Source organism: Malaya genurostris, chromosome 3, assembly GCF_030247185.1.
Source record: "Malaya genurostris strain Urasoe2022 chromosome 3, Malgen_1.1, whole genome shotgun sequence".
NCBI lineage: Eukaryota > Metazoa > Arthropoda > Insecta > Diptera > Culicidae > Malaya > Malaya genurostris.
In genome coordinates this window covers 34,989,891-35,016,901 of record NC_080572.1, presented here as the reverse complement: position 1 = coordinate 35,016,901, position 27,011 = coordinate 34,989,891, and the positions used below count along the sequence as shown (strand labels likewise).

The 27,011-nt window shown below is 37.9% G+C and overlaps 1 protein-coding gene across 10 annotated transcripts in view; it reads left to right on the top strand.

The window, feature by feature from the left end:
- The window catches only part of LOC131439477 (protein amalgam-like), a 125,077-nt gene that overhangs the window by 58,775 nt on the left and 39,291 nt on the right, over positions 1-27,011 (top strand). For 7 of the 10 annotated variants that reach the window (XM_058610520.1, XM_058610522.1, XM_058610527.1 and 4 more), the window contains one exon: positions 464-1,048. The exons of 1 other annotated variant lie outside the window; for it this stretch is intronic. In XM_058610520.1, coding sequence (XP_058466503.1) covers positions 988-1,048 — 61 coding nt within the window. In that variant the 5' untranslated portion in view covers positions 464-987. Of the gene's footprint in view, positions 1-384; positions 1,049-27,011 lie in introns of all 10 variants that reach the window. 2 more of the 10 variants (XM_058610525.1, XM_058610523.1) reach the window with 2 other exon arrangements.

Below are 27,011 nucleotides of genomic sequence, written 5' to 3'. Positions count from 1 at the left end.
GAGATGGCTCAACAGATTACGTCAAGCTTAGGTTTATTTACAAAATGCTGTTGTTGTTCGAGTGACATTTTAGTAGTTTGTGAATCGCCTAAATTTGACGTAATTCGTTGAACAATTTCTCAAAAAAATCACACATCTTTAGGCCAAGACTCAATATTCTACCTCTGAACAAAATTTTTCACTACCTTGGAATCCTTAATACACAAACTTATCACAAAACTTTAACCGCCGAGATGAAAACAGCTCCACCAATATTTCACCCACCGCCGAACAGTAGCATTATTTCACTGTTATCGCACTATTTGGACGGGGAGGGGGGTATTCACGCAACGTGACCACTCCCCGTCATATGCATTCAACATATGCTTTGCGTTTCACATTTAGCCGAACAAGCAAAGCGCAGTGCCGGCCACCACCGGGGACATAAATAAATGGGAAAATATAATAAAAGTTTACAAAACAGGAATCCGGTCCGGAAAACGGGTTGAGCAACAAAAAAAAAAAGAACACACAAGAAATAATAATAACAATAAAGAAGTTAGCCTGCGGCGGGTCTGTGTGAGTGTTTGTTTGAATTGTGAAGTGAGAGCCGTGTGATCCAGCCGCACAGCAAAGGAGCGGTTTCTGAAAAGAGTAGCAACAGTAAACAGTGCAAACGGCAAAGAATTGTCGTGTGATTTTGGCCCGCAGCCAGCCAGCCGGTGTTAGTGTTGCAGTTGGCTGTGGGTGGTGGCTAGTGGAATATCACAGCACCAGTAGCAGAGTAACCGCACACAATAGTTAAAAAATATCACAACATACGAAGCAGAAGCGGAACCCCTAAGAAACAGTTGGAGAATATCTTGACTGGCAGAAATTCGTGGATGCTGATTGGGTCTCGGGGTAGGTGAACCGTGCGGGAAGCTTTCTCCAAGCCTTCCACCCAATACTCTTGTATCCTTCTTCAGCCAGCCGGAACGGAAGTCGGCGCACGAAAGGTGGAAAATAATGGCTGGATATGTGTGTCATATTTTACTATTTTTTCTCTTCGCCCAGGAAACAGCTTATGGTAAGGATACTTTTCTTTCTTTTATTAGGTTCTGCGGTTTTCTATGTATATAAGTTGGTTGCTGCTGCTCCTGTCTGTGAAAGCTATTTGTCAGTATCTGGAGAATGTAGTATTTATTTTTATTGTTGGCATATTTTTATCCGATGCACAATAGCTCTCTTGCTTCCTAATGATGAAGTAATTCGGCAATCTAGATAAATTATAGCGCAGTGATCCCGGGTAATGAGAGACATGAACCGGAGAATGCTTTTAGGCAGCATTCCAAACAAAATTATATACTTCTGATTAGATGTTGGTCACATAAAGCTGTTGAAACGATTTGTTTAGATGAAACATTAATTTACTTTACGGTTCGTCTCCTACTCGTAGTTTTTTGCAACTTGTAGAGTTTAAATTTTGCTTAGCGGTTCGTGTTGGACTGCTAAATAGCTTAACAGTTCATTAGAAACCGGAAATTTCGTTGGCCACATTGATAATAAATTTTCAGTTTGAGGTACAGCCTGTTATTCTAGTGAACACCTTGAGAGTTCCATGTTTTGCAAATAGTATTTAGCTTATTTATCCAAACGCTATATTCATGCTAAAAAAAGGAAGTTCAGAAGTATATTTGACACAGCTTTACCATTATACGCTTAATTCACAATAATTTTCATTTCGTGCAAGACACGACCGGCCACGATGACATTAAAAATCTGCAGATTTCTCACTATTTCTCTATATATCAATGGAAAATAATTAAATATTTTTACATTATCTCCATAATGGGTACAAGTACATATGAAACCAAATCTACGAATTCGACAGGAAAAAGTGATATCATTGAACCGCACCGAGTGCACACCGCCGAACGAGCAGTTGACTATTAATCGAACGGGCGACAAAGCGAATATTTCACCCATCCACTCATGCAAGCATTGACTGAGCAAAAATACGTCGATTCTAACCGATTTTACAATGGTATACTACTGAAATACCAAAACGACGTTGTTCAATATGTTTAAATTAAATGTTTACGAATCCATTGGTATTTAAATTATATAAATCCATTAACAAATGACTGAGTTATAACCGTTCAAAAATATAACAGAAAAAGATTACGCGACTAGTTTTTATTTTTTTTCCGAACTGGCAGAGTAAGGTCTTTTTATGCCAAAAAATTCAATTACTATTACTGGAAGACAACCGTATGAAACAAAATAAAACTAATAATAAATTGAATTCAAATTTATCTAACAACGTTTCAGAGAACTTCAGAAAATGTAAAATTTTTAGTGTGAAATGAATTGAAAATATTTATTCAAAACGTCGAACAAACAATTCCATCACTTATCCTCATTTCCAAAATACAGTCCCAAGTCCAAGGAAATGTTTGGAGAAAGCGATAAGCAAAGATAAAATTCCACTCAGGAATGAAGACACCGCATCTAATTTGTGTTGACTGAAATCATTAATTTATATTACCACTACCTTCACGACCGAACCTCCCCAACACGGATCCAACTGCTGAATTTGCCACAAGTCCAACGCGTTGTTGGTGGTGAAAGAGGGTGTTTTCTTACGAACCAGAGGATTCGGAGTTTTTTTTATTTCTGCTGGTTTCGCGCCGTACACTGGTTGGGTGGACGCCAGCCGAAAGACCGGTCAGTGTTTAGCAGACCCATTTACCCATCTTTTATCGCATCGTTGTGGAGTTTGTCCTCTGTTTTTCTGTTGCTGAACATTAGAAAAATAATGAGGCAAAACCACGAAACCGGTCCTCTTTCTTTTTTTTGTGAGAACAGAACTTCGTTGAATGGGCAGGTGGATTAGGTTCATGAATTAAGTTTTTCGTTTTTGCAACTCGATTGTGAAGGATTTGGAGTAGCTATGCTGATGTTGAACCCAAAATGTGAATTCTTTTGTTCGAGCAGAATTTCAACATTTTTTTTTGTTTCCTTGAAGGCTTTTTTCAACTAGGACAACGTTTTCCTGATTAAGTTTTACTATTTTTAGCAGATCGGCTTCCAAACTGCAGACTGGACGAAACTACTTCTGATCACGAGTTGGAATATAATCTTTCACAATTGCTGGTGTGCCAGAGCATTCAACTAAATGAGAACGTTATCTTAGAAATGACAAGATCATGTTTACTTATACTACACATTATTTTTACGATAAAGTTGGGTTTTAATTTGATTCTAGTATGGTCAAGATGATTACAAAATTGATTATTCGATTGACTGGACTATTCTTTGCAAAATTTGTTTTATTTTAAAAATAATTTCCGTGGTCGTAATTGGCCAGGAACATCCAAAATCAATTGCGATAGTAGTGAAGATGATTGTACGCGTTGAGAAATAATGTCGTTAATAAAATAAAGCATTGAAATATTACGACGTTCTTCAAGTGTTTGTATGTTGATTAGCATGCAGCGTGCTTCATACGATGGCAGAGGAAATGCATATAAAGAAAATTGTTTTTGGATCTATTCAATACCCTATTCGTGAATATTATTATATGGATTCCATACTGGACAATATACTAGGCTACTATGTAATTATTCAATTGAATGTGGATCCTTGAAGTTATTACTGTTAGCCCAGCATCCTATTTGCTGTCTTGATTATGGTGTTGTAGTGTTACACAAAGTGAGCTTAGAGTCTTAGACTACGCCTAAATCTCGTACAATTTTTCTACAAGCTGATTTGCTAGATGTATGTATATAGATCGAGTTTAGTTCAGTTTATTGAATTGTTATTCTTTTTACATTGGGCTTGAGTAGGCTTTTTCTGCACCTAACGTGAAATTGATTGATTTAATTCTGCAATATTGCGGCGTCGCTAATATTTCTAATTTCCATGAAGAGTTTCATGTCGTCAGCATATAGGGTAACGGCTCCTTATCTCATCTGAGCTCCTATTTCCATCTCATCCCTTCACCTCATTACTTTGAACATGAATAATATTTTACAACCTACCTGAACCAAACTGTGAAATATTTCAAAATGATTATAAAAACTATTGTAAAACTTTCCTATTGAAAGAAATGGTTTCAAGTTCTTCGGTTATCGTTTTTTTTATTTAAAATAAACTCACTATTTAATTTAGGACACATTTTCGTCTCAAGATTTACAGTTCGTCATGTTTCTGAATATCTACTAATCGATTCGTCCCAAAACATGATCACTATTTCGCACAATTACACTACCATTGAATGCTGGATGGCTTCATAATTTGTAATGTTCACTTGCCACTTGTTTAATTAACGATTTAAAACTTCATAAATTACCCGACAAACAATAAAAGTCTTCAAAAATATGAGATTAAAGTTTTTCACTTAGTTCACTTGATTGCGCTTTGTTTTCATCTCATTTGGTTTCGCAAAGTTGCCAAGTTATCTCATATTGTTACAAAAATAAATTGTTTTTCTTCTTCAAATTATTATCAAAAAGTATGTTTTTGGTATCCGTGACATTAGTTTAATTATATTATTGATATTAATATTTCAATAAAACTGTTTTGGCTTCGAATATTACCAGAACGAGCGTGTTAAATACTAATGAAATAACCATTGTGGCAGTAGCACTGGTTTCATTCCGCTATACGTCAACATAACTCTGTTAAGTGTGTGTTTCATCGGCTGTGCACAGAAATGCCAGATATTTTCATAGAAAATATGTATTATGTTGCATAGAAAGTCTATATCTGCTCTATCTGTTTTCACAAATAAAATGATGTTAACAGATAGTTCTATATATATATATATATATATATATATATATATATATATATATATATATATATATATATATATATATATATATATATATATATATATATATATATATATATATATATATATATCAGTTCAAATTGGTTCAAAATTTTAATATAAATGTTTGGCAGTGTTCATAAACAATTATCTACATAAAAGATTTCCACTTTAACATGGGATTTGTCCGTTGATTAATAAACTTTTGAAGAATCACTGCAATCAAATACTAATAGATGCTCAGAGAGAAAATTTCAACTTTTTACTTCTCACTTTATATGAACCTGTACAAATCTGTATTAAATTTAGGAAATCTGTACTTTGATTTAAATCAGTATGCGAACGCAAAAATCTATACAATACAGATAAATCTGTATAAATGGCATCTCTGGCTCTACACTTTGTTTTAATAAGGGCTAATGAATAAATAGTAACAATTACATTTTTGTTTTTATTTTAAGTTCACCAAATTAACTTTACAGTAAAATTTTAAATTTAAAGCGAAATGTAACGGAAACGACCGAAAAATTTTTGAACGTTGAAATGATTTCGAACTGGTTCTAAAAATATCGTATGTTGTCTCATAGTGGGATTAGGCCATTTTTAAGAAGAATTTTGACATTTTGAACCTGAGAGTGTAGTAGTGGAATATTTTGTTTTGATTGCTGTCGCCATTGCTAATTTATAGGACGAATAAAGAATCAACGATAGGAAATTAGGAGCAGAGTAGTGAACACATCATCAGTGTTTTTAGCTGTATATATGAATATTAGTTGAATTTTCAAGAAATGTGAATCAATTCCCAACGTGGAGCAAGGCGATTGAAGCAGTAATATGAAATAGTTATAGTGATTTTAGTGGCTAAATCGAGGTTTGAGGGCGACGTCCTTACAAATGAGATGAAATAGGGAGCCCTTACTCTATAAGCACTTTTAGATATTTGAGTATGAACGAAATGCAGTTGACACGCAGTACAAAAAGGCGGGTGGGTAATGTTAGAGACATTACTGGATGTCGTGAATACGAAAATAACTGACATGTTCCTTAACACTTTCGAATATCAATTGTATGAATTATGCACGCATTCCCCTTTTTCACATTTTTCGCAAAAACAAAGAAAGCTTCACTTGATCTCGATTACTGGGAATTTCACACAGCGAAAAGTGCACAAATCTAAGCAAACTGTTCTTGATTTGCAGTAAACTGAGGATATTTCCCTACGATTTGCGAACAACAAATCCTAATAGTTCTTTAGAAAACTTTTAGAGCCATTAGAACGGCTGATATTGTGCAATGCTCTCCACCGTTGTTTTTTTTCCCAATGCTAATGACTGGCAGCTGTGACGTAATCGCTCTTGTCGAAAGCTTGCAAAGTTAAGAGATTTCCTTTTATGTGATTTCGTTTGTATCTTTTTCACTAATGGGCGGTCCAAACGGCTATAAAAATAGCCGCATATAGAATTTTAATGTCGATCATTTCATTTCGGATTTGCATAATTTATTGAAAGAAACTATCAATATGCTGTAGGGATTCGTTTCTAGCATTCAGAAGGACCAAATTGAGGAACTCACTGCGATATTCACCACTTTTCGGAACATTTTTCTCGGACGATTTGTTGTACAGCAGCAGATATTTTCTTCTCTTCCTCAGAACGCGTTCTGATTGGCTGGTGTTGACATGGGTCAAATGAGATAGGTTTTTCAATAGTGTACTATTGAAATACTTCAATGCTTTTGCTATACACGTTCAAGTTGAAAAATTTCGATTCTATTGGTAGTTAGATTATATAAATCCTTCCACAGATCACTGAGCTATGAGCTTTCAAAATACGAGAAAGGCAAACGCGCCATATGAATTATTCTCTTTGATACTCGTTCATACCAAACATTTCAGAAAAGTTGAATTTTGAACTATTTGAGATTATGCCACACAACTGAAAATTTTATCATAAAATTGTGATCATATTTCCGATGGCATGTAGCAAAAATTATGTTGATTCGTTAGATACAACAAGAGATATTCACGATCAAAAACTTATCACTCTCTCAGAGGGTAAATTTTGAAAAGACACCCCATAGTAAAGTAAGTCGTATTCACGACAAAAGAAGAAGTCCTAGATGACAGCCCTGACGTACCAGATGTTATATTAATTGGTTCAGACAGAAAGTTATGTAAGCGAACTACTTGTACACGTTTCTTTAAATATGATTCTATCCATTGTAGTAGATTGTGTTCTATGCCATATTTCTGCAGTTTGTATGATAGTATGGTATGGTGGTACGGTCGAAAGTGTTCTACGTGATTCCCGGCATTTATGGTATTCATAGTGAAAGTTTTTTTTATATCATTTATTTTACTCCGGCTTACAGCAGGAAAGTGATAAATTCTAGAAGATTTGTTGTGGTTGAACGACCTTTAAAATATCCATGATTTTTGTTTCTTATTACATTTTTCAGTAGTTGAAAAAGTTTTTTGTTTACAATTTATTCAAATAATTTATGAATGCTTGCAATAATGGCTATTCAACGCATAAAAGGATGATTTCCAAGTTTTAGGAAAAATACATTCTCTTGTGATGAATTGAAAAGTTGAAGAAGGAGTTGTGAAAGTTCTTCTGCAAGATTTTTTAAGAATATAGGTGGTATTCCATCTTGTCCAAGTCCTTTTGAAGCGTCTAGGTTTTTCAGTGCGGCCAAAATGACCGACAGTTTAAAAAGATGTGATTTGAAAATTCAGGTACTAACGAAAAGTATACATGTAAGCAAGGATGGCTTTTATCGTATCAAAGAACGCTCACTCGCAACTCTTCCACGATTGAATCAGTGCCTTCAAAGAGAAACGGAAATCATCGCAACAACAAAAAAAAACGGCATGGTACATTTAACATAAAATAGACACTAGTGCGAGAGCGAATTTCTCTCGGTGAACCGTCTGAGAATCAACGGCTAGCACGCTGCTGTTGGGATTCTCTCTGAAGCAACAAACGGTCGCTTATTCTCGTTTCGCGATCCGATTTTTTCGATTTTTTTTAAGGGCCATGAAATACTCAGAGTATGAAGTGGAGCGAAGAAATGTAGAAAAATTCTCTCGAGTATCATGCATTGAGAAACTCGAATTCTTGTAGCATCTTCTACCGGATTGAAAAAGTTGTATACAATATAGATAAAAATGGAGCAGCTTCTGTCAAATTTTCAGCGATTACCAACACTGCATGTAAGTAAGTCACGGTCACGATCAGATTCAGATTGAGATGTATATACTTCATGAAAAAAATTCGCAAATTAGTTGCAGATTTCGATGTTATTCTTTCCTACTTACCCATCGAAATGCATTTAAGAAGGAAGATGGCTGCTTTTTAGTTTCATGTTAGTGTAGTTGAAACAGTTTTCAGGTTTTCAGGGGATGATTCGGTGATGTGATTTAGATATGTTTTGTTATTGCCTTCGTTAGAATTATTTCGATAAAAGTCAATTGTTTCCCCCCTATTTTGAAGTTCACAAGAGACGAAATAATACTAGCTCCTGTTGTTGTTATTTTACTTCCAGAAGTAGGTCCTTATCCGAAAGTAAAGAGTGTTTTAAAAGTGTCGGTGAATATGATTTTGTATTGTTGTTGATGTTACTGGCATCACTAACATTTTTGCTACTATTCATGCTTTTGCTGACGCTAATACTCTTGCTGTTATTGATTTTATTGTTGTTATTATAATTGTCATGACTGTCGTATTTCTTATTTTGGTTCTGCGTTATGTTACGTTTCCGTCTTAAGTTGGCATTTTCTACCTGCTTTTCCTGACGCCTAGGTTGCACTGTTTTTTTTATTATATTCACTCCAGTCGGTCATTCATTTTTTTTTGTTTCCGATAAAGCGCCAGTTACGAATATATTACATGATTGTTTTTTTCTTTATTTTCTATATAGGGGTGCAAATCAGAATCTCAAGGAAGAACACACGTAGAAATGTGGTCAGGTTTTAAACACTTACAGCTCAGTCCATTTTATATCAATTATTAACATTATTTCACCATTTGATTGGAAGTATTGCGATTTGCATGTATCAAGTTTCGATTTGAATGTATCAAGCCATGTATTTTCAATTATATATGATTGAAATTTTGATTAACAGCTAGCAGTGTCCTATTTTGTCTGCTAAAAGTCACGGCATACTGGACTTCTCTTTCAATCGATGCAAAAGCGAAGCTGTTGGAAGCACGCGAATCTATAAATAGAAGTGAAGTTATAGCTAACATTTCAGTCCTACGCGTAGCATGCCAGAGGTAGGTTGTTGCTAGACAACAAGACAAAAATGCCATAAAACGATTTGAAGCTTTAATTGGTATTCTCTGATCTTGTGTGATGAAAGCTCGAATGAAATTCCATGTTATGTCCATGCCTGAGAAATTAACAACTACCCCAGGGTAAATTTTGAGTGCTGAAGATTAATTTCTAATTTATATAACATGAACTCGATTGATAATAAGAAAAAATTTATCGCTTCAACCGAAATCGCAGAATGGTAAAGAAACTTAACGCTATAAAAATAACTGCTTGCATGCAAAACTTGAACACAAGCTTGGCGAAGAGATGCTTAAATATTGAAATCCGAATCGCAAGTATGTACAAAGATATAATTGCATACATTTAGGATATTGGTGTAAGAGCAAATTCAGCAGTTGGAAGTTTTATATGGGCGATCTATAATAGAACTAAAACTGAAACAAACGTATCCCCAGATAGCCGTTCTAGTTTTGTTTATTCGAACAGTTCTACTGTCAAATTTAATCCTTGTAGTTTTTATATCTTCATCTAGAGACTTAGGATGGGTGGTCTTTTGGTCTTTATTTCCGATACTAGAGATTGAAGTCGATATTGCTTTGACTTCATCCCTCAATTCTTCCAGAATAGGGTTAGGTATTATTACAGGGACTTCAGATTTGGTAGGAAGTAAAAGCTTCTCTTCGAGGCGAAGAAGTCGTTCGCTCATTTCCTTGATATTTTGGTCGTTGACTTTCCTGGAATTCCTGAAATCTTTTATTGCACTGTGTAGTGAGGCCTCGTATGGCTGTATGCGCTGACCTACTTTACCGCAAATGTAATGGTCGTTTCTGCTGAGACTGGACAATAACTAGTTCACGTCGTTGAACAAGCGCTCGACACTGTCGAATATTTTCAGATAATGGGTTTTTAGGTCAGCAGTGGTCCAGGGGTATGTTTCCGTTTGATTTTTTGTATACTTATGTCGTTTTCGCTTGATGACAAACCTAACGCAGTTTCCACTCTAACTGCTGTCAAACCGTTTGTTTGAAGCCAGTTTCGAACCCAATTTCAGCGTTGTTGAACTGAACATCGATTTCGAACCTGGATTTTATATCAGGTTTGTTCAAATCCCCGTTGCTAACACAGTTTCGTGAAAAATGTTTGTTTGATGAAACCCCTACCCTACCCTGGGTCAGTTTCAGTTTTTTCAAGCGAAAACAACATTAAGAAGCTGCTCCTGTTGATGAAGTAGTTTTAGAGTTTCAGCTCATGTCCTTATTAAATGCTGACAGTCGGCACACACTGGTACCATAAATGCCATAAGAAAATTTTTCTGATGCCACTGCATTTTCAAAGAAATCGATTTTACACCGTACTTCATTGTTCTAAAAAATTCTGCCGAAAAACGATTGCACTATGCACTACGGCTATGAAAAGTCCGTGTTCGACGTTGACTATTCGTAAAAATAAATTAAATAAATTTAAAAAGCGAAAAAGCGAACTGCGCCCGATGACGCGAAAAAATTATTTTCATCAGTATTGCTGTGGCCTTGGTAATATGATTAAGTGAGTTCTACAAACATATTTTTTCCAAGAAACCACAAGTAAATCAAAAGAAAGTCCAAAGAATTACCATTTGACTAAACCAGTCAAGCATCGGTACTTAATTAACCGATAAGGATAAAAAAATAAGACACATTCTATCCTTGAGTTTTTCAGTCTGCTTATGACAGACAGCCTATCTGTCCAACAGAAAATTCAGCGAAAGTTGCTTCGGACTTTCCAAATGCTTGCCGTAGCCAATAACGTCATGATATCGATTCTGTATTATGCCATTAATTAGCTTTCTTTTCCTTTGATTAATGTTTTACGAGGTAAGTTAATCATCCTAGCATGGATTTCGTATTATTTACCGGTGTCTAATTTCGGTACGTCAGAGCACATCGGAACCGATGAGCCTTTCTGACAAGGATACGAACTCAAGAGCGTTGCTCCGATAGCACCATTTAATGGGTATCTTGATTTTATCCATAATACTCGATTATATGAAGAAATTAATCAAGATTTTGTTTTGGATAGCGGAAGTGAGTGAAGAGATATATAATCATTGACAGGCTACATTCATTGCTATGGCGAAGCGTTTCATGCGCCTCGCGATAATTGGTTTTATGGAATTGAACTGTTTGTTATTTTTCGATTTTTAGAATTACTTGAATTTGAGTGTAACGGAACAGTTAGTGGTGAGAAATTGTATGAATATTGTTTATTTTGGAAGCTATGATAAGTGATAGGTCGGTCTCTTCTCGATTTTTTCACCATATTCATTTTATCCCGACCAAAAACCATCGCCAACGTCGCCAATTGAAGAACAGTTTCTAGTCATTTGAGCGTTTGCTTGCTCAGTTTCAATTATGAACAAATCTACCGGTTTCACTACCTCAGTTGGTGTTAGCGAACGTGCTGCGAACAAAAAGGTATGAACATTAACAGGAACTGACTCCGAATTTTGGTTAATCCATTGCAATTAAAGATGAACAATTTCAAAATGCATACGACCTAATGCCCAATAGTTCAGCAATTAAGACTCATATTCGAACTCAACCAAAGGACGTGCTCCTCATTCGAATCAAATCAATGGAAAGTTACATGCAATTCTAAGACGTTTTGCCTCGAAAAAAATGTTTCAATTTCGGAAATCTCATGAATTTTCAAACCTTCACCGCCGGGTAACACCCTCCTGGACGCCGACCGAAAGTCATCTTTACCAACGATTCTATGCCTTTTCCATAGAGAAAGCAAACAGCAAAGGAAAATAAGAAATACATCATCTTACACTCATCGTATCATAATTTCATTAACCGTCGACGTCGTTCAACCCCAAATAAAGTCCATTTTTATTACATTACGCGAATGTTGCTGATTCAGCGTCGTCCTTCGTGCTTTAGGAAAATTTATTGCACCATAAATAAGCATTCTATCAGATTCCAATTCGCAATCGTTCTATTACAATGGCATTCCAGTTGTTAACTGTCAAATTCGTATACAAACGACTGCACATAATCTCCCCTAGCAATCACCGAAGGAGTCTAAATCGAGATGTTCCCCTCGCGGCAGCAGGATCATTTTCAACCAAAATTGCTCAATTCATCTGCCGGACTGTGGAACGAGGAACGCGTCCTCAGCAAGAGCAACGATATTTAATTTATCACATTGTTGAGAGACTTTTTTGTCACAAAGCATAATCCGAGTGAACTGCGGATCGAGAGCAGGAATGCAAGACTCAGTCATTAATTACAGATTCGGTCCCCCGTCCGTAGTCACCGCCCGGGAAAAGGATTTGATTCGTGTATGACAAAGCAGTTCACGTAAACTTGATCAAAACCAAAGGCCATCGAAGAATGCTACAAAGCAGTGGATACAGAGCAATAATTGCGGTACAGAATGATATTAAATTCCACCCGCAATTACACGTTGAAGCGAGAATAGAGCGCTATTTCATTATAATCAACTGTTTTACCATTTGTTGTTTGGACTATAATAGTGCAATTTGTTGCGTCATGTTTAAAACAATAATACTAATGAGTACATTTGCAGATTGAACCAATGAAATAGCAAAACCTTTTGAAATAATGCGTCTAAATAATTATAAAATTAACACAATTATCAGTATTCCAGAACTATCAAATCGGAATAAGAACTACAGTCCAGCCTAATTCAACGAAAGTGCAACAGGCACATGGTCATGATCGCGACGCAAAAGAGATTTATTAGCAGAAATTATTTCCCATTTCCTGTTGAAATGGTAAATTTACTACGCAGGCATAATGAAATAACATGCTTGAACCGGGTACACCCGCCGATGACCGGGTTCGCTTCGAATAGTAAATATTCAGGAGTTTTGCGGAAACAATAGTTGTTTTATCGATTTTCCCAAACAAAACATCCTCTTCGGGTGCACGGTTCTTGCATTATTTGTCCACTGGCGCCGTCAAAAGTTATATAAATCAACCCATACACTGTCCTACCGCGGAAAATCTATGGCTGACCTTTTTTTTATGTAGGAAAATTTACTGTGTCCGTGACGATGGACGGTTCGGTCCGGTATTGACGTGTTGTATTGCCTACTCATCGATTTATTGAAATGGGATTTCCATCCAAGGGGCATTCGGACAGGTGCCGGGTCAGAACCGGACATCAAAGTCAATAACCGAAACACATTAGGAAGCCATATCCTGGTAAGGTTATTTTGTTTTATTGGAATTACACCTTCTTCCAGCTTGGCGTTGGAGCCGGTCGTGGAAGGATATTTCAATTTTAGCTTTGGCTATAAAATCGATAGCTCCTGAAATCGAGTCAGACATTTCGGATGTAACACACCGTATGACGGTGTGGATAATAAAATTAACGCCCCGGAATGTAACGTGAAGGCAAGCATACTTTTTCGTTTTGACGATGCAAAACGCATTCGCCAGATCTCCAGGGCGATCTCGTTAATATTTTAGCATCAGTCAAACAGAAAGCGAGGTAGATGGTTGAGCTGTTTAAAAAAAAAGTATGAATCTTCTGCGTCTGATGGTTGGCACTCACACACATAATGCTTTTCGAAAACGGACGTCTTTTAAAAGCGCAATAATGAACTCTGTATTGTGTTTACTCATGAATATTGGAGAGACCATTTCCCCTTCAGCCAACTCAGGACATCAAGTTTACAACGGAATAGCACATCTAATAAAGCTATCCTAAAATGAAGAAGACAAACTTGCCATGATTTATGTATCATAATTTGCACTTTTTTCGGAACAAATTTTCGGGAATGTACAAGAATAAAGAAAGAGTTAAAATGGGATCCGATGAAATGGTCATTCACTTTTCAACAGTTTTGAAGATAGTTGGGATCGACAAGTAGCAAAAGTCCAACAATATTATGCAAACAGTTCATTTTGGGAACTTCTTCGTGATGCATGCAGCTAGTAAGGATACAAATTCGATAATGAAATAGAAATAATCAAGATGAGTTTATTTGTTTTTTTAGACCACTCTTTTGTACACTACGGTTACAATAGATTGAATTTTCTTGAAGGATTACTGGAGTAATTTGTTCTACTACGACCTGAAAAATATGAAACTCTTAATCTAATAACCTATCAATAAACAGCAATCCTTTTACATAGCTCTCACATAAAACCAGTGAAATTTTTTACTAATAGATTTTTCCTTATGTTTCGACTTCGACTTTTTTGCCTGTAGCATTACAAATTGCGCTATTATTGCGCCTTAATTTTATAAGTTCCGAATGAAAATGTCGATGTTGATATGCAGCCCAGTTTAGTCAAGTACGGTCGAGTCTATTCAAGAATAGTTAAGTCCCGTCTAGTCCCGTCCAGTCCCGTCCAGTCCCGTCCAGTCCCGTCCAGTCCCGTCCAGTCCCGTCCAGTCCCGTCCAGTCCCGTCCAGTCCCGTCCAGTCCCGTCCAGTCCCGTCCAGTCCCGTCCAGTCCCGTCCAGTCCCGTCCAGTCCCGTCCAGTCCCGTCCAGTCCCGTCCAGTCCTGTCCAGTCCCGTCCAGTCCCGTCCAGTCCTGTCCAGTCTCGTCCAGTCCCGTCCAGTCCCGTCCAGTCCCGTCCAGTCCCGTCCAGTCCCGTCCAGTCCCGTCCAGTCCCGTCCAGTCCCGTCCAGTCCCGTCCAGTCCCGTCCAGTCCCGTCCAGTCCCGTCCAGTCCCGTCCAGTCCCGTCCAGTCCCGTCCAGTCCCGTCCAGTCCCGTCCAGTCCCGTCCAGTCCCGTCCAGTCCCGTCCAGTCCCGTCCAGTCCCGTCCAGTCCCGTCCAGTCCCGTCCAGTCCCGTCCAGTCCCGTCCAGTTCCGTCCAGTCCCGTCCAGTCCCGTCCAGTCCCGTCCAGTCCCGTCCAGTCCCGTCCAGTCCCGTCCAGTCCCGTCCAGTCCCGTCCAGTCCCGTCCAGTCCCGTCCAGTCCCGTCCAGTCCCGTTCAGTCCCGTCCAGTCCCGTCCAGCCCCGTCCAGTCCCGTCCAGTCCCGTCCAGTCCCGTCCAGTCCAGTCCAGTCCAGTCCCGTCCAGTACCGTCCATTTCCGGCTAGTCTCGTCTAGTGTTCCGTCTAGTATCGTCTAATCCCGCCTAGTTCTGTCTAGCCCTGTCAAATTCAATCAAACTCTTGCAAATTTAGTTAAGTCCAGTATGGTTAAATCTAATCAATTTCAATCAAGTCCATTCTAGCGAAATCGAATCAAGCTCAGTCAAACCAATCAGTTTATTCTGTCGTAGTTTGTAAACATTGTCTAACCTTTCTTTAGTGTCAGCTGTCAATCAGTAACGTACATCTAGGCGAATCAGTCCCGATCCAACCTGTCATTACAGTCTAGAACCATTGCTTCACTTGTTGTTACAAACGAGCTGAAATCCAAACCCGGTCAGATGGTTCGGTATTCTTCCAAGACATAGATACGACCCGTCAGTGTCGCATTGAGTCAAGCACCAGGTGACTGTCAGCAGCAACAACAACTGCAGCAAGGCAAGTATGAATGATAATAGCCCTCACTAGCGAGTAAACGAGCGGAGGCATCACCAAGGCATCGGAAGAAAAGCACTTCCTGATGCACTAATTTGTGCTAAAAGCTTTCGCTTTGTCCTCGCACCGCTCACGTCATCCGACATTGGTGTCGATGGAGGAGTGCAATTCTCCCGTTAAATGGGGACACTTGCATCCCTTGCATCCTTACCGTTCCATATACTTTACCCGCACATCAGTAGACTGACGTTTTTTCTACGACATTCAGTGTGAATGGATGGATGTCTCGCTAAGCCTTTTTTGTCCCATGGTAATATGTTTTCGCTAGCAATAGCCGCCCCTGCATCGAAGCGTAAGGCGCATATGAGGATAAACCATAGAGCAAATGATTTCTGGTTTATCCTTTTGTCCACAGTATAGGTAGTGGAAATCGGTTGACAATGGAAAGAAATGCTATGAGAATTGTTTGTCTCTTTTATCACACCGTGTAGATGGGGGATCTTATTGCTATCCGCCTTTAGCGGCAGTTAGTATATGAAAGCATAGAAATGATGCTCCATTTATGCTTACCCAACGCACTCAAAAATCAGTCTCGCTTGACCTGTTGTATAGCAAGGATTCTGGTACAGTTCAAAAAAGCTAACTAGGATAGAAGCAGCGCATACACTTGCAGTTGACGGCTTGACATGGAATAAATTGATTCTATGAATCCAATAGAAATGAGTTAGTCTAGCCAATTGACTTTGAAAATGAAGATTTGGGTATTTGTTTCAACACAGTTTATAAATAAATCGGTCGGTCGGTTTCATGCCAACATCCAAGTTCCAAAATCCAACCCAATTGTGTCGAGTAAGTTCCATTACATTTTTGTGGTAACAATGGTCCATCATCAGCTTTAGCTTTTAGCATTTCCAGTGAGTGAACTCGTATGCTCGTTTTTCATCCCCACGGGGGCCATACAATCCGTTTTCGTATCACCAGCCAACAGCTGAACCTGGCAACAATAACTCACGTTCACACGTCGCAGCAATTGCTACTGTATTCCAGTTTTCAGAAGCACGACAACCATCCAAATGCTGTCGGCCGTAGGTGGACTGAGGGTTTTTTTCCGCACGCATTTTTTGGTAGCATAAAAAAATCAATACTTATACTCATTCTCAACGAAAAAGGACTTTTCTGCTTTGTTTTGTTTCAATGGTAATCCGCTTTTTCTCGAACGATAATGGAAAGGGTTGCTAAGCTTTAAGGATCTAGGCTTTTTTGTCTGTCAATTCGTGTCCAAAAGAAGTATTCAATCCAATAGGACTTGCTTTTTGTGCTTTGGAATTAAAATAGAGTAGCATTAGGTAAGAAGTTTGCCTCGCAGTTGAAAGCTTTCTCAGAATATTTCAATATATTATTACTGTCTCTATCATCAAGCCTCCAAAGCGTAGTTTTCGAGCACTATAGAAGCATCTTTTAGCAAGTTTTTAATTATTTAGGGGTTTCGTACATTTTAGGTACAGGTTAGGCAAAAACGTCAATTGGTTTCGTTACTTTTGGGGTCCAGTGTCATGTACCATTCAATTCCACTGTAACTATCGGGCTAATCGGACGCAAATTCGTGTTTCTCCAATAGTGCGGTAAATTGTTTTATTCCGTTTTCAATGTCATTCCGTATTCTATTGTCTGCATAAGTGCGGTCGAGTAATAATTAGAATTAATCCGTCCTCAAGGTCGATTGTGAGCTGTGTAAAGAAGTACTGTGTGTGGTACCGTTATCCAGCGCCGTTCGCCGTTTGAGAACTAAAACTAAGTAATTTTTTTCTTTCTTTTTCCCTGTTGTTTACTACCACTACCTTTGACCCGAACGGACACTTTTCGGTGCCATGTCCACAGACTCAAAATTGCCATTGAATGTTAAGATACTGGACTGCAAGCAATTGCGCTCAGTATCCACCGCTGAGGATGGGACTGAGTCTTATATCCCATCACACTCGTATCGGGTGACTTTCGCTGGTTCGGCTTTGCCTAATTACGTTGCAAACAATTGGGAAATACAGCATCCCATTTTTGCAATAAATCCCGGTGTATGAAGTGTGGAGGGAGTCATGCGGATAACTCCTACAGTGGAGACATTGAAAGTGTCTCTACTGTAAGGAGGGACCGCATGACCTCTCGGCATGCCCCGCGTATCAATTGCGCAAAGACAAGATGAGGTGTTCTTTTAAGCAACATTTTAAGCATTCCTTTGCTGAAATGTTGAAAAGTGCTTCGCCTCCAGTGAATCTTTTCGCTTTTTTGTCAGCTGACGAGAGCGATGCTGATGATCCCCTTCAAGGTACATCTTCGGTGGTCCCTCATAGCTTCAGAAAGAGAATAAATAAATTTTCTAGTAAGCTCCCTAGTAAGGGTTCGAAGGTATCTTCTGGTGGGTCTCAAAAAATTGAAACAACTGAAAGTGAAGAAAAAGTGGAGAAAAAAGCTCCAGGCCTTGGAAAATCAAATTCCGAGCAAGAATTTCCATCACTTCTTGGGACTTCAAACCCCCCAAAAGTCCCTAAAAATCAGTCAGAAAATTTACCAGATACTGGGTTTGCTAAATTCTCTGATATCGTGGACTGGATCATCACTGCCTTCAATGTTTCAGAACCTCTTAAAAGTCTCTTAAAGGCTTTTATTCCTACAGTTAAAACATTCTTGAAGCAGCTGACTGCAAAATGGCCCCTTCTTTCAGCGATCGTATCCTTCGATGGCTAAGTCACCCACCGAGGTCACGGATACAATAACTGTTATACAGTGGAATTGTAGAAGTATCATCCCAAAAATAGATCCTTTCAAATTTCTAGGAAATAATCTGAAATGTGACGCATTTGCATTGTGCGAAACTTTGCTAACTTCTGAAATACCCTTAAACTTCCACGATTTTAACATTATTCGTCTTAATCGAGATGATCCCTATGGAGGAGTACTTTTAGGGATCAAAAAGTGTTATTCTTTCTATCGCATTAACCTTCCCTCGATTCCAGGTATTGAAGTTGTCGCATGTCATGTTACAATCAAAGGCAAGGACCTTTGCATTGCTTCCATCTACATTCCCCCAAGAGCCTCGGTTGCGCATCGATGGCTCAGTGATATAATTGAGCTCCTTCCTGCACCGACGTTGGTTTTAGGAAACTTTAACTCTCACGGTACGGGAAGGGGTTATATTCACGATGATAATAGATCAGCTTTGATTAATGAAACTATGCGGCATTAGACGCCAAAATGAAAAGCTTGATTAAAGCGAATAAAAGCGGTTATTGTCGTCGATTCGTAGACGGATTATCGAGAGAAACATCAATGAGTACTCTTTGGAACACATTCCGACGAATGCGCAACAAAAACACCACGAACGAAAGCGAGGAATATTCTAACCGCTGGATATTCGATTTCGCTAAAAGAGTACGTCCTAACTCTGTTCCGGAACAGAAAATAATGCGCGTCGCCTCATCTAACAGAAACGAAACACCTTTTTCGATAGTCGACTTCTCATCGTGTAACAATAAAGCTCCGGGGTTAGACAAAATCAAATTCAACTTGTTGAAAAATTTGCCTGACTCTGCCAAAAGGCGCTTATTGAATTTATTCAATAGGCTGCTTGAGCATAATATTGTCCAACATGACTGGAGACAAGTAAGAGTTATCGCCATTCAAAAACCAGGGAAACTGTAACTTTCCTGTATCCAGAAATTGTTCGAAAAAATTATTCTGTTTCGTCTAGAAAATTGGGTCGAGACTAAGCCTTCATATACACAATTTGGTTTCCGCAGGGGCAAAGGAACGAACGATTGTCTTGCGTTGCTCTCAACAGAAATTCAAATGGCATTTGCTCGGAAAGAACAAATGGCATCAGTTTTTTTAGACATCAAGAGGGCTTTTGACTCAGTTTTCATAAACATCCTATCTGAGAAGTTGCATCAGCATGGTTTTTCACCAATTCTGACATCACCATCACCGCCCACGGAAGACCACTCCAGTCGATGACCAGCATACGGGCCATCCGCCGGGCCTGGGGGTGTTTTCCGCGGACCCACACGGATCGAAGGATGCGGCCAGCATAGATATTTACCAACGCCATGCGGAAGACTCATGCAATATTCAACTCATCGACCACTGCCGAGCTGGATTTTCGAGAACCCGAGATGACATAGTCTAATGATACTATTCTAGTTTTAAGTTAGTCGGTAATTAAGATTAGAAAATACCCTTGGTATCTTAGAGATTAAGCAGTGTGCCTAAAATTATATAACATTATTGAATAAAAAAATCAGTCCATGAAAAAAATATACCATTCGATTCAGTTCGTCGAATACGCTATTACCTTTTATTATAAATATAAAAACCTGTTTTAATCCACCTAGTGGTGTAATGATGCCTTTCTCATATCAATCATACCATCATATATAATACTGTAGTATTCTTCAAAATAATTTTCTTCGATTCCTAACAAGAATAACCGAAATCGGTTTGTTTGACCGTCTACTGATCAAAACTAATAATTGGAGAAGATTTTAGGGCGATTTAGAAAACTTTTTACGGTTTTTCGCCCTTTTCCGTGATGGTATACAATTTTTAACACACATTACCTTATATTTCTGGATCCGGAAGTCGGATCCAGATGAAATTCAGGAATTACGTATGGGACCACAGGACCTTTCATTTGAACCTAAGTTTATGAAAATCGGTTTAGCCATCTCTGAGAAAAGTTAGTGCACTTATTTTCACATTTTTTTGCACATTTTGCCCCATAATTCTGGAACCGGAAGTCGGATCCAATTAATATTCAGGAATTTTGTATGGGACTACAGGACCTCTCATTTGAACCCAAGTCTGTGAAAATCGGTTTAGCCATCTCTGAGAAAAGTTAGTGCACTTATTTTCACATTTTTTTGCACATTTTAACCCATAATTCCAGAACCGGAAGTCGGATTTAAATAATATTCAGGAATTTTGTATGGGACCACAAGACCTTTCATTTAATTTTAAGTTTGTGAAAATTGGTTAAGCCATCTCCGAAAAAAGTTTATGCAAAAAATACACACACACATACACTCACACACATATATATATATATATATATATATATATATATATATATATATATATATATATATATATATATATATATATATATATATATATATATATATATATATATATATATATATATATATATATATATATATATATATATATATATATATATATATATATATATATATATATATACAGATACACACATACACAGACATTTTGCGTACTCGACGAACTGAGTCGAATGGTATATGACACTCGGCCCTCCGGGCCTCGGTTCAAAAGTCGGTTTTTCACAGTGATTGCATAACCTTTCTATATGAGAAAGGCAAAAATAGGTATAGAATTTGCACTTTAGAAAATACCAATCTATTCAGCTCGAGCTGTGTGTGTGTAGGTTTGTGGGTTTGTATGAGGGTCTGTATGTGTGCTGTCAACAAAGAGGTCGAGATCTAAGAGATGGCTGGACCGATTTTGATCAAACTAGTCGCAAATGAAAGGTCTTCCCCCTGAACGTAATTCAATGGTTTTGAGACTTAGATTCCGCACCCAGCAATTCAACAAGCCATAGATTGTGAAAATCCGTTCACTTTTAACGAAGATATCGATATTTTTATGTAAACGGCTTTTCTCCTTATTCCAGTTGTAGGATTTTGAAGCGTTTGATGATAAAGCGCTGTTTCGGAGCCAAATGAAACGCTATTTTTTATATTGTTGCATACAATTGTGTCTAAGTACCAAGAAGACTGTGTACAGCATCTTTTTTCGTGGCATTTTGCCTCGGACCGATTTTAGCACGGTTCAATTTTGGCAATATAATCGTTCGAGTACGACATGTAAACTTATTCACCGATTCATCAAAGGCCTTTTCTAACATTTTCAACGTTTCGGAACACTTAAATCCATTTGCAACACAACATTTGATGCACGCACGTTGTTCTAAATTTTCATCCATGCTAAAAATCGCCACACGAAAATTTTTAAACTTCTTTGTATAGATGCCAAACAAAAACTAATCGTACGATATGCGTCAAAATTTGACAGAATGTGTATAAAAGTATTGCCAACGTTGAGAGAATAAAAGTTTACCGATTGGACAAGCGCGGGAATTTTGAAATGAAAATTCCGGTTCTTTTTTTATCATAAGGTATATGATAGTATGTTTGATATGAGAAAGGCATAATTACATTACTAGGTGGATTAGAACAGTTTTTTTACGTATTTTCTCCCTTTTAAGTGATGGTATAAAATTTTTAACACACTTTACCCAATATTTCCGGATCCGGATCCGAATGAAATTTAGGAATTCCGTATGGGATCACTGGACGTTTCATTTGAATCTAAGTTTGTTGCTGTGAAAAGTAGGGTAAATCCATTTGTGAAAATATTATCACTATTTCCGGTGCCTTCGGAATTGGGAAGCGAGAACCGGAATACCCAGAATTTGTTTGTTTGGCCGTCTACAGATAATGACTACCGATTGAAGTAGTCCAGTTTAGATTTTTTTTTCGTTTTTTGTTTCGCCGCTCTAAGTGACAGTATACCATTTTTGACATACTTTACCCTATAATTCCGGAATCGGAAGTTGGATCCAATTGAAATTCAGAAATTTTGTAAAGGACGCGTCTCATTTTGGCACTGAATTTCACCTTGATGCTTCACCTGAAACTTGGTATGAACCAAACATTTTAAAAAACCTCAATTTAAGCTTTACCCATTCATGTACAGGGTAAATTTTCACCACGATAAATATTGTGAATTATTCACATAACTTGTGGATTTAAACCTCTCCTCCAGTTATTTTGTGTTCCGTGGCACGTATATATTCTAGCAAAAAGAAAAAAAAATCGAATATGAAAAAAACCTATTCGAAAAATAGTCTGTTGTATAACCAGTCTTTCTGTGTTTTCGAAAAGTTTACTTTACAATATAGATTGCAAACTCAAAAACCACTCTGGACCAAGATCAAAACTGAACACGCAAGCAATCTCCCATCTACTTCAGATGTTGCCTAGTTCGCTCGACCGGGAAAATTAATTGAACTCAATTACAGTTCACGTTAAGCACTGTCGTGAACTGTTCCGGTGAGAGGGTGGCAATCGGTAAGTTCTGTACTTTTTACTTTTTTCTGCACAGAGCTGGTCTCGAAGCGGACACCACGGCACTCAACCAAGATTAAAACAGTTATATAGAAACCAGTGTCAGCGCTTTACTCTACGTTTCATCTTGTCTGCCCGCGCAGAAGGCAACTGGCGATGATTGATATTTAACAGGATTACTGCAATTAACTGGCTGGCGTTTTCCTGTTCCTAAAGGAATCGTCGAATCGTGACCGTAGCGTTGCGTGTGACGAGTCTTTACGTTGATCGTAGCGAGAGATTTTGGCTTAATTATTTCGCTTATCTGTGAGACCGAACGGAAACCGTCGAAAGGAGTGAAAATACATAGAAGCTAGTCGTCTGGTGGATTTCCCGTCGATAGAGGAAGTTTGTCGATTTCGGTAATAAAATATTTTGATGTGGACCATATCTTTATTTCTATATAGGGGTGCAAATCAGAAACTCAAGGAAAAATACACGTAGAAATGTGGTCAAATTTTAAACACTTACAGATCAGTATATTTTGTATCAATTATTAATATTATTTCATCCTTTGATTGGAAATATTTCTAAGTTTCGATGTGAATGTATCAAGCCACGTATTTCCATTATATATGATTGAAGTTTTGATTAGTAGCGAGTAGTGTCATATTTTGTTTGTTAAAAATCTCCGGCATACCGAATTTTCCTGCCATAGACGACGGTTTTGAAGGAGTAAGCAATTGGTCAATTGATGCAAAAGCGATGCTGTTGGAACACGCGAATTTATAAATAGAGGCGAAATTATAGTTACCGTTTCAGTCCTACGCGTAGCATGCCAGAGGTAGGTTGTTGCTAGACAGCAAGACAAAAAGTGCCATAAAACGATTTGTGCTTCGATTTTTATGCTTTGATCTTGTGTCATGCAAGCTCGGATGAAATTCCATGTTATATCGTTTCGCCTGAGAAATTGACAACTACCCGAGGGTAAATTTAGATTAATTTCTAATTTATATAACATGAACTCGATTGATAATGAGAAAAAGTTAATTGCTTCAACCGAAATCGCAGAATGGTAGAGAAACTTAACGCTATAAAAATAATTGCTTGCATACAAAACTTTAACACAAGCTCGGCGAAGAGAAGCTTAATTATCCAAATCCTTATCACAAACATGTACTAAGATATAATTGCATACATTTAGGATATTTGTGTAATTTCGTCAGCTATAAAACACATACAAATCGATACAAACAATGTTCGATGTTGGTTCCTAATCGAAATCAATCTAAGCAGACTCTCGTGCATTTGTGGATTCAAATGTGTGACGATTGATTGAACTGTTTGATTGCAGATCATTAGAAATTTTGATTGCCTTGTTCCATATCAATGGCACGAACAACCCCAAGGGGCTGATCCTTGTAGTTTTTCTAAAAGTAATGTAATATAAAGGATAACGTTTTGAAGCGATAGGTATTTTATATTTGGATTATGAAGCCTATTCGCAATTGGTCGTTCAAGAGAAATTCATTCGACCGTTGTCACATGAAATGTACATGATGCTTCTTTGAAGCGACGAAATATCGTCTACTCCTGTTCACGCGATCCGTTCTGTGTGGTTTAGAATACCCTGCAAAATCGTAACGTTTGGAGGTGTTTCTCAGCAAATAAAGCTTTTTATTATTATTTTTAGTTATTTGATGACTGGATGTAGTGTTAATAGATCTGATTTGTGATTTTTTTCTGTCCAGAATATAAGGCAGACGATGTATTTGTCCAATATGTACTTTGAAAGTCATAAATCAGAAATTGATGTTATACAATAAAACCCACGTTTGGATCTGACTCACAACAATCAACAAGCCTTTGTTTGAGATTAAGGTTAATAAATAAATAGTGGTTCAACTGGGTGTTTAAAATTAGTTAAGCATTTTGTTTGAAGTACATCAGCAATATAGACTCAAACCGAACGAAGCCGTACCTGACCTCGAACAGACCCCTGTTAGTTTGGAGCGAAATCAATCTTCAGTTAAGCAACGCCATCGCATGACGTCACATTTAACATACATGCACAGGGCTGCTATTGTCTTCTACTTTTATGTACGAGAATGATTTGTTCGGAAAATGTGAGAGCTGGATATCTTGTTAATATAATGTCTTGGCCTCGAAGCATACTGAAGCTGTTTATTCAGCAAACGGACCCGTCGCATGCAGCAAGTACGCGAGGCACAAACAAATTTTATCAGCTAAATTTCCAAAACAAATGACACCCTTTGACGAAGGAACAGAAAATAGTAGTGTAAGAATATGTCTGAAATTTTATTCTATTGCAAAAATTTCAACCTAATGAAAAGTCCAGCCAAAATTAAAGAAATTTAACAAAATGTATTAACCTTCTTTTTCGACGTAATTCTTGGAACTGAATGTGACTGGGATAATTGCTTTAGATACGAGAAGTTCTTTAGGTCATTTCAATGTATTTCGACACGACTGTATTTTATCTCTTTATTTCAGAATAAATTATTACATCAAAACGTCAACAAAAGTCTGCTTCTCCCCAGAAAAACCATATTGTTCAGTACTTAAAAGCTCAAAATGGACCTGTTCTGGATTGGTCTGATTTAGCAAGCTGTCACTATTGCAGAGAAGACTTAGTATACGACAGATTCAATATTTCATCAAAACCAAATCTTAATCGTAATTTAGTCGCTACTTATCATAAGAGAACACTCAATATTGTTATTTCTTTAACATGGGTCCACTACTCAAGCTTTAAGACGAAAATTATTAAAACCATAATCATTACTCCCGTATGGCTTCCAAGAACTTAGCAGAAAGATAGATTGCGGAAAAGTGCTATGGCTATGTCTCCGATTGGTTACGTAAATCCTTTATATCAATACTACCCATGAACTAAAAGATATTGCTTTTATCGTATCGATTCAGGCGCTTTTTAGTGACAATCTTGACATCAACAGAAGTTTGCTTATATAAAGCGTGAAATGAAAAAAAAAATCCATTTCAATATTTTCGCTGAGGTTCACTATCGGCGCCGCTGGCTGATTTCAAACTCAAAGCAAAACTAGTTGAAAAGTTATTATTTCAGTCAACAGTCACGATTCAATTACAGCGAGGTCCTGAAAAGAACCTCCGCCAATCAGACATCAAACCGATAAGCAGCAATGTTCTCCCTGCTTTCCTTTCGTCCTATGGAAGGGTGTGATTATTTGCTATGGTAGACGGGATGTCGGAAAGACCTATCCTTCCGCAGGCATCGCGTGCAGGAGCCGTAAATTGAAAAACCTTCCGCTTGCATTAAATACGCTGCCATCATGCAAAACACAATAATAACACTACTTGGCGAAAAAAAAAACAGACTGAAGGCTTCGAGGGGTCGAAACGATAAGCCGTTTTGCAGAGAATAATTTCAAATGGCCATTGCTCACGGGCTGTTATTTGGCCCAATCGAGCGCTTATCTTACACAACACACCGTCGCACAAGTGGGAACGCGTGGACTGTGGCACTGCTTGTTCGGCGTCGCGTAGAAAAACAAAGTAGAAATTATGGTGTTTTCTCAGCACTTCGTAACGAGGACATAATGAATTGAAAATTCGAGCTGAAATATGGATGTTCGCGTTTTCTTGTGTTCTTTTTAGAAAGCTATAAAAAGTTTCTTGTCTGGTACACAAAAAATGACATAAAACGTTATTGGATTTCTTTAGATTGAATCACATACAATTTTCTTGTGGAAATTGTATTCCATGAAGAAAGAGAACATCGTAAAATATCGAAATAATGTTCCGCCTAATTACAATTCATGGCTGTCCTGAGTAGAAATATAAATGAAAATATCGGAACTGACACATCGATTCATTTCACAACAAACTCCTCAGAAATACAAAAAGTCAAACGTAATCATTACACCGCAACGGTCTTCGAAAACTGTGTTTGTACTAAGTTGGTCGTGACCATTCCAGGACTCGTAGGGTGAGCAACATGGGTTCACATCAATCGACGAGAACCATGACTAAACAGTCAACGTTTAGTTGTAAACAAGACGATTGCCAATCGCAGCGCCAGCTCGTGTTGTTTCTCCGCACTGCTCCACTGTTGAACGGATGTAGCGGAGTTACGAAATGATGGCACACAGCAGCGACCGCCGAAGCGAAGTCAAATATTGACAAGGTTGTTTTATGTTGGCTGGCACGTTTGAGTAGATAGCTGCCATTACTCATCATATTTGATTCATATTTGTGCAGTATTTGTACCGGAAAACAGCACAATCAGCAATCGTTTAGGTTCGC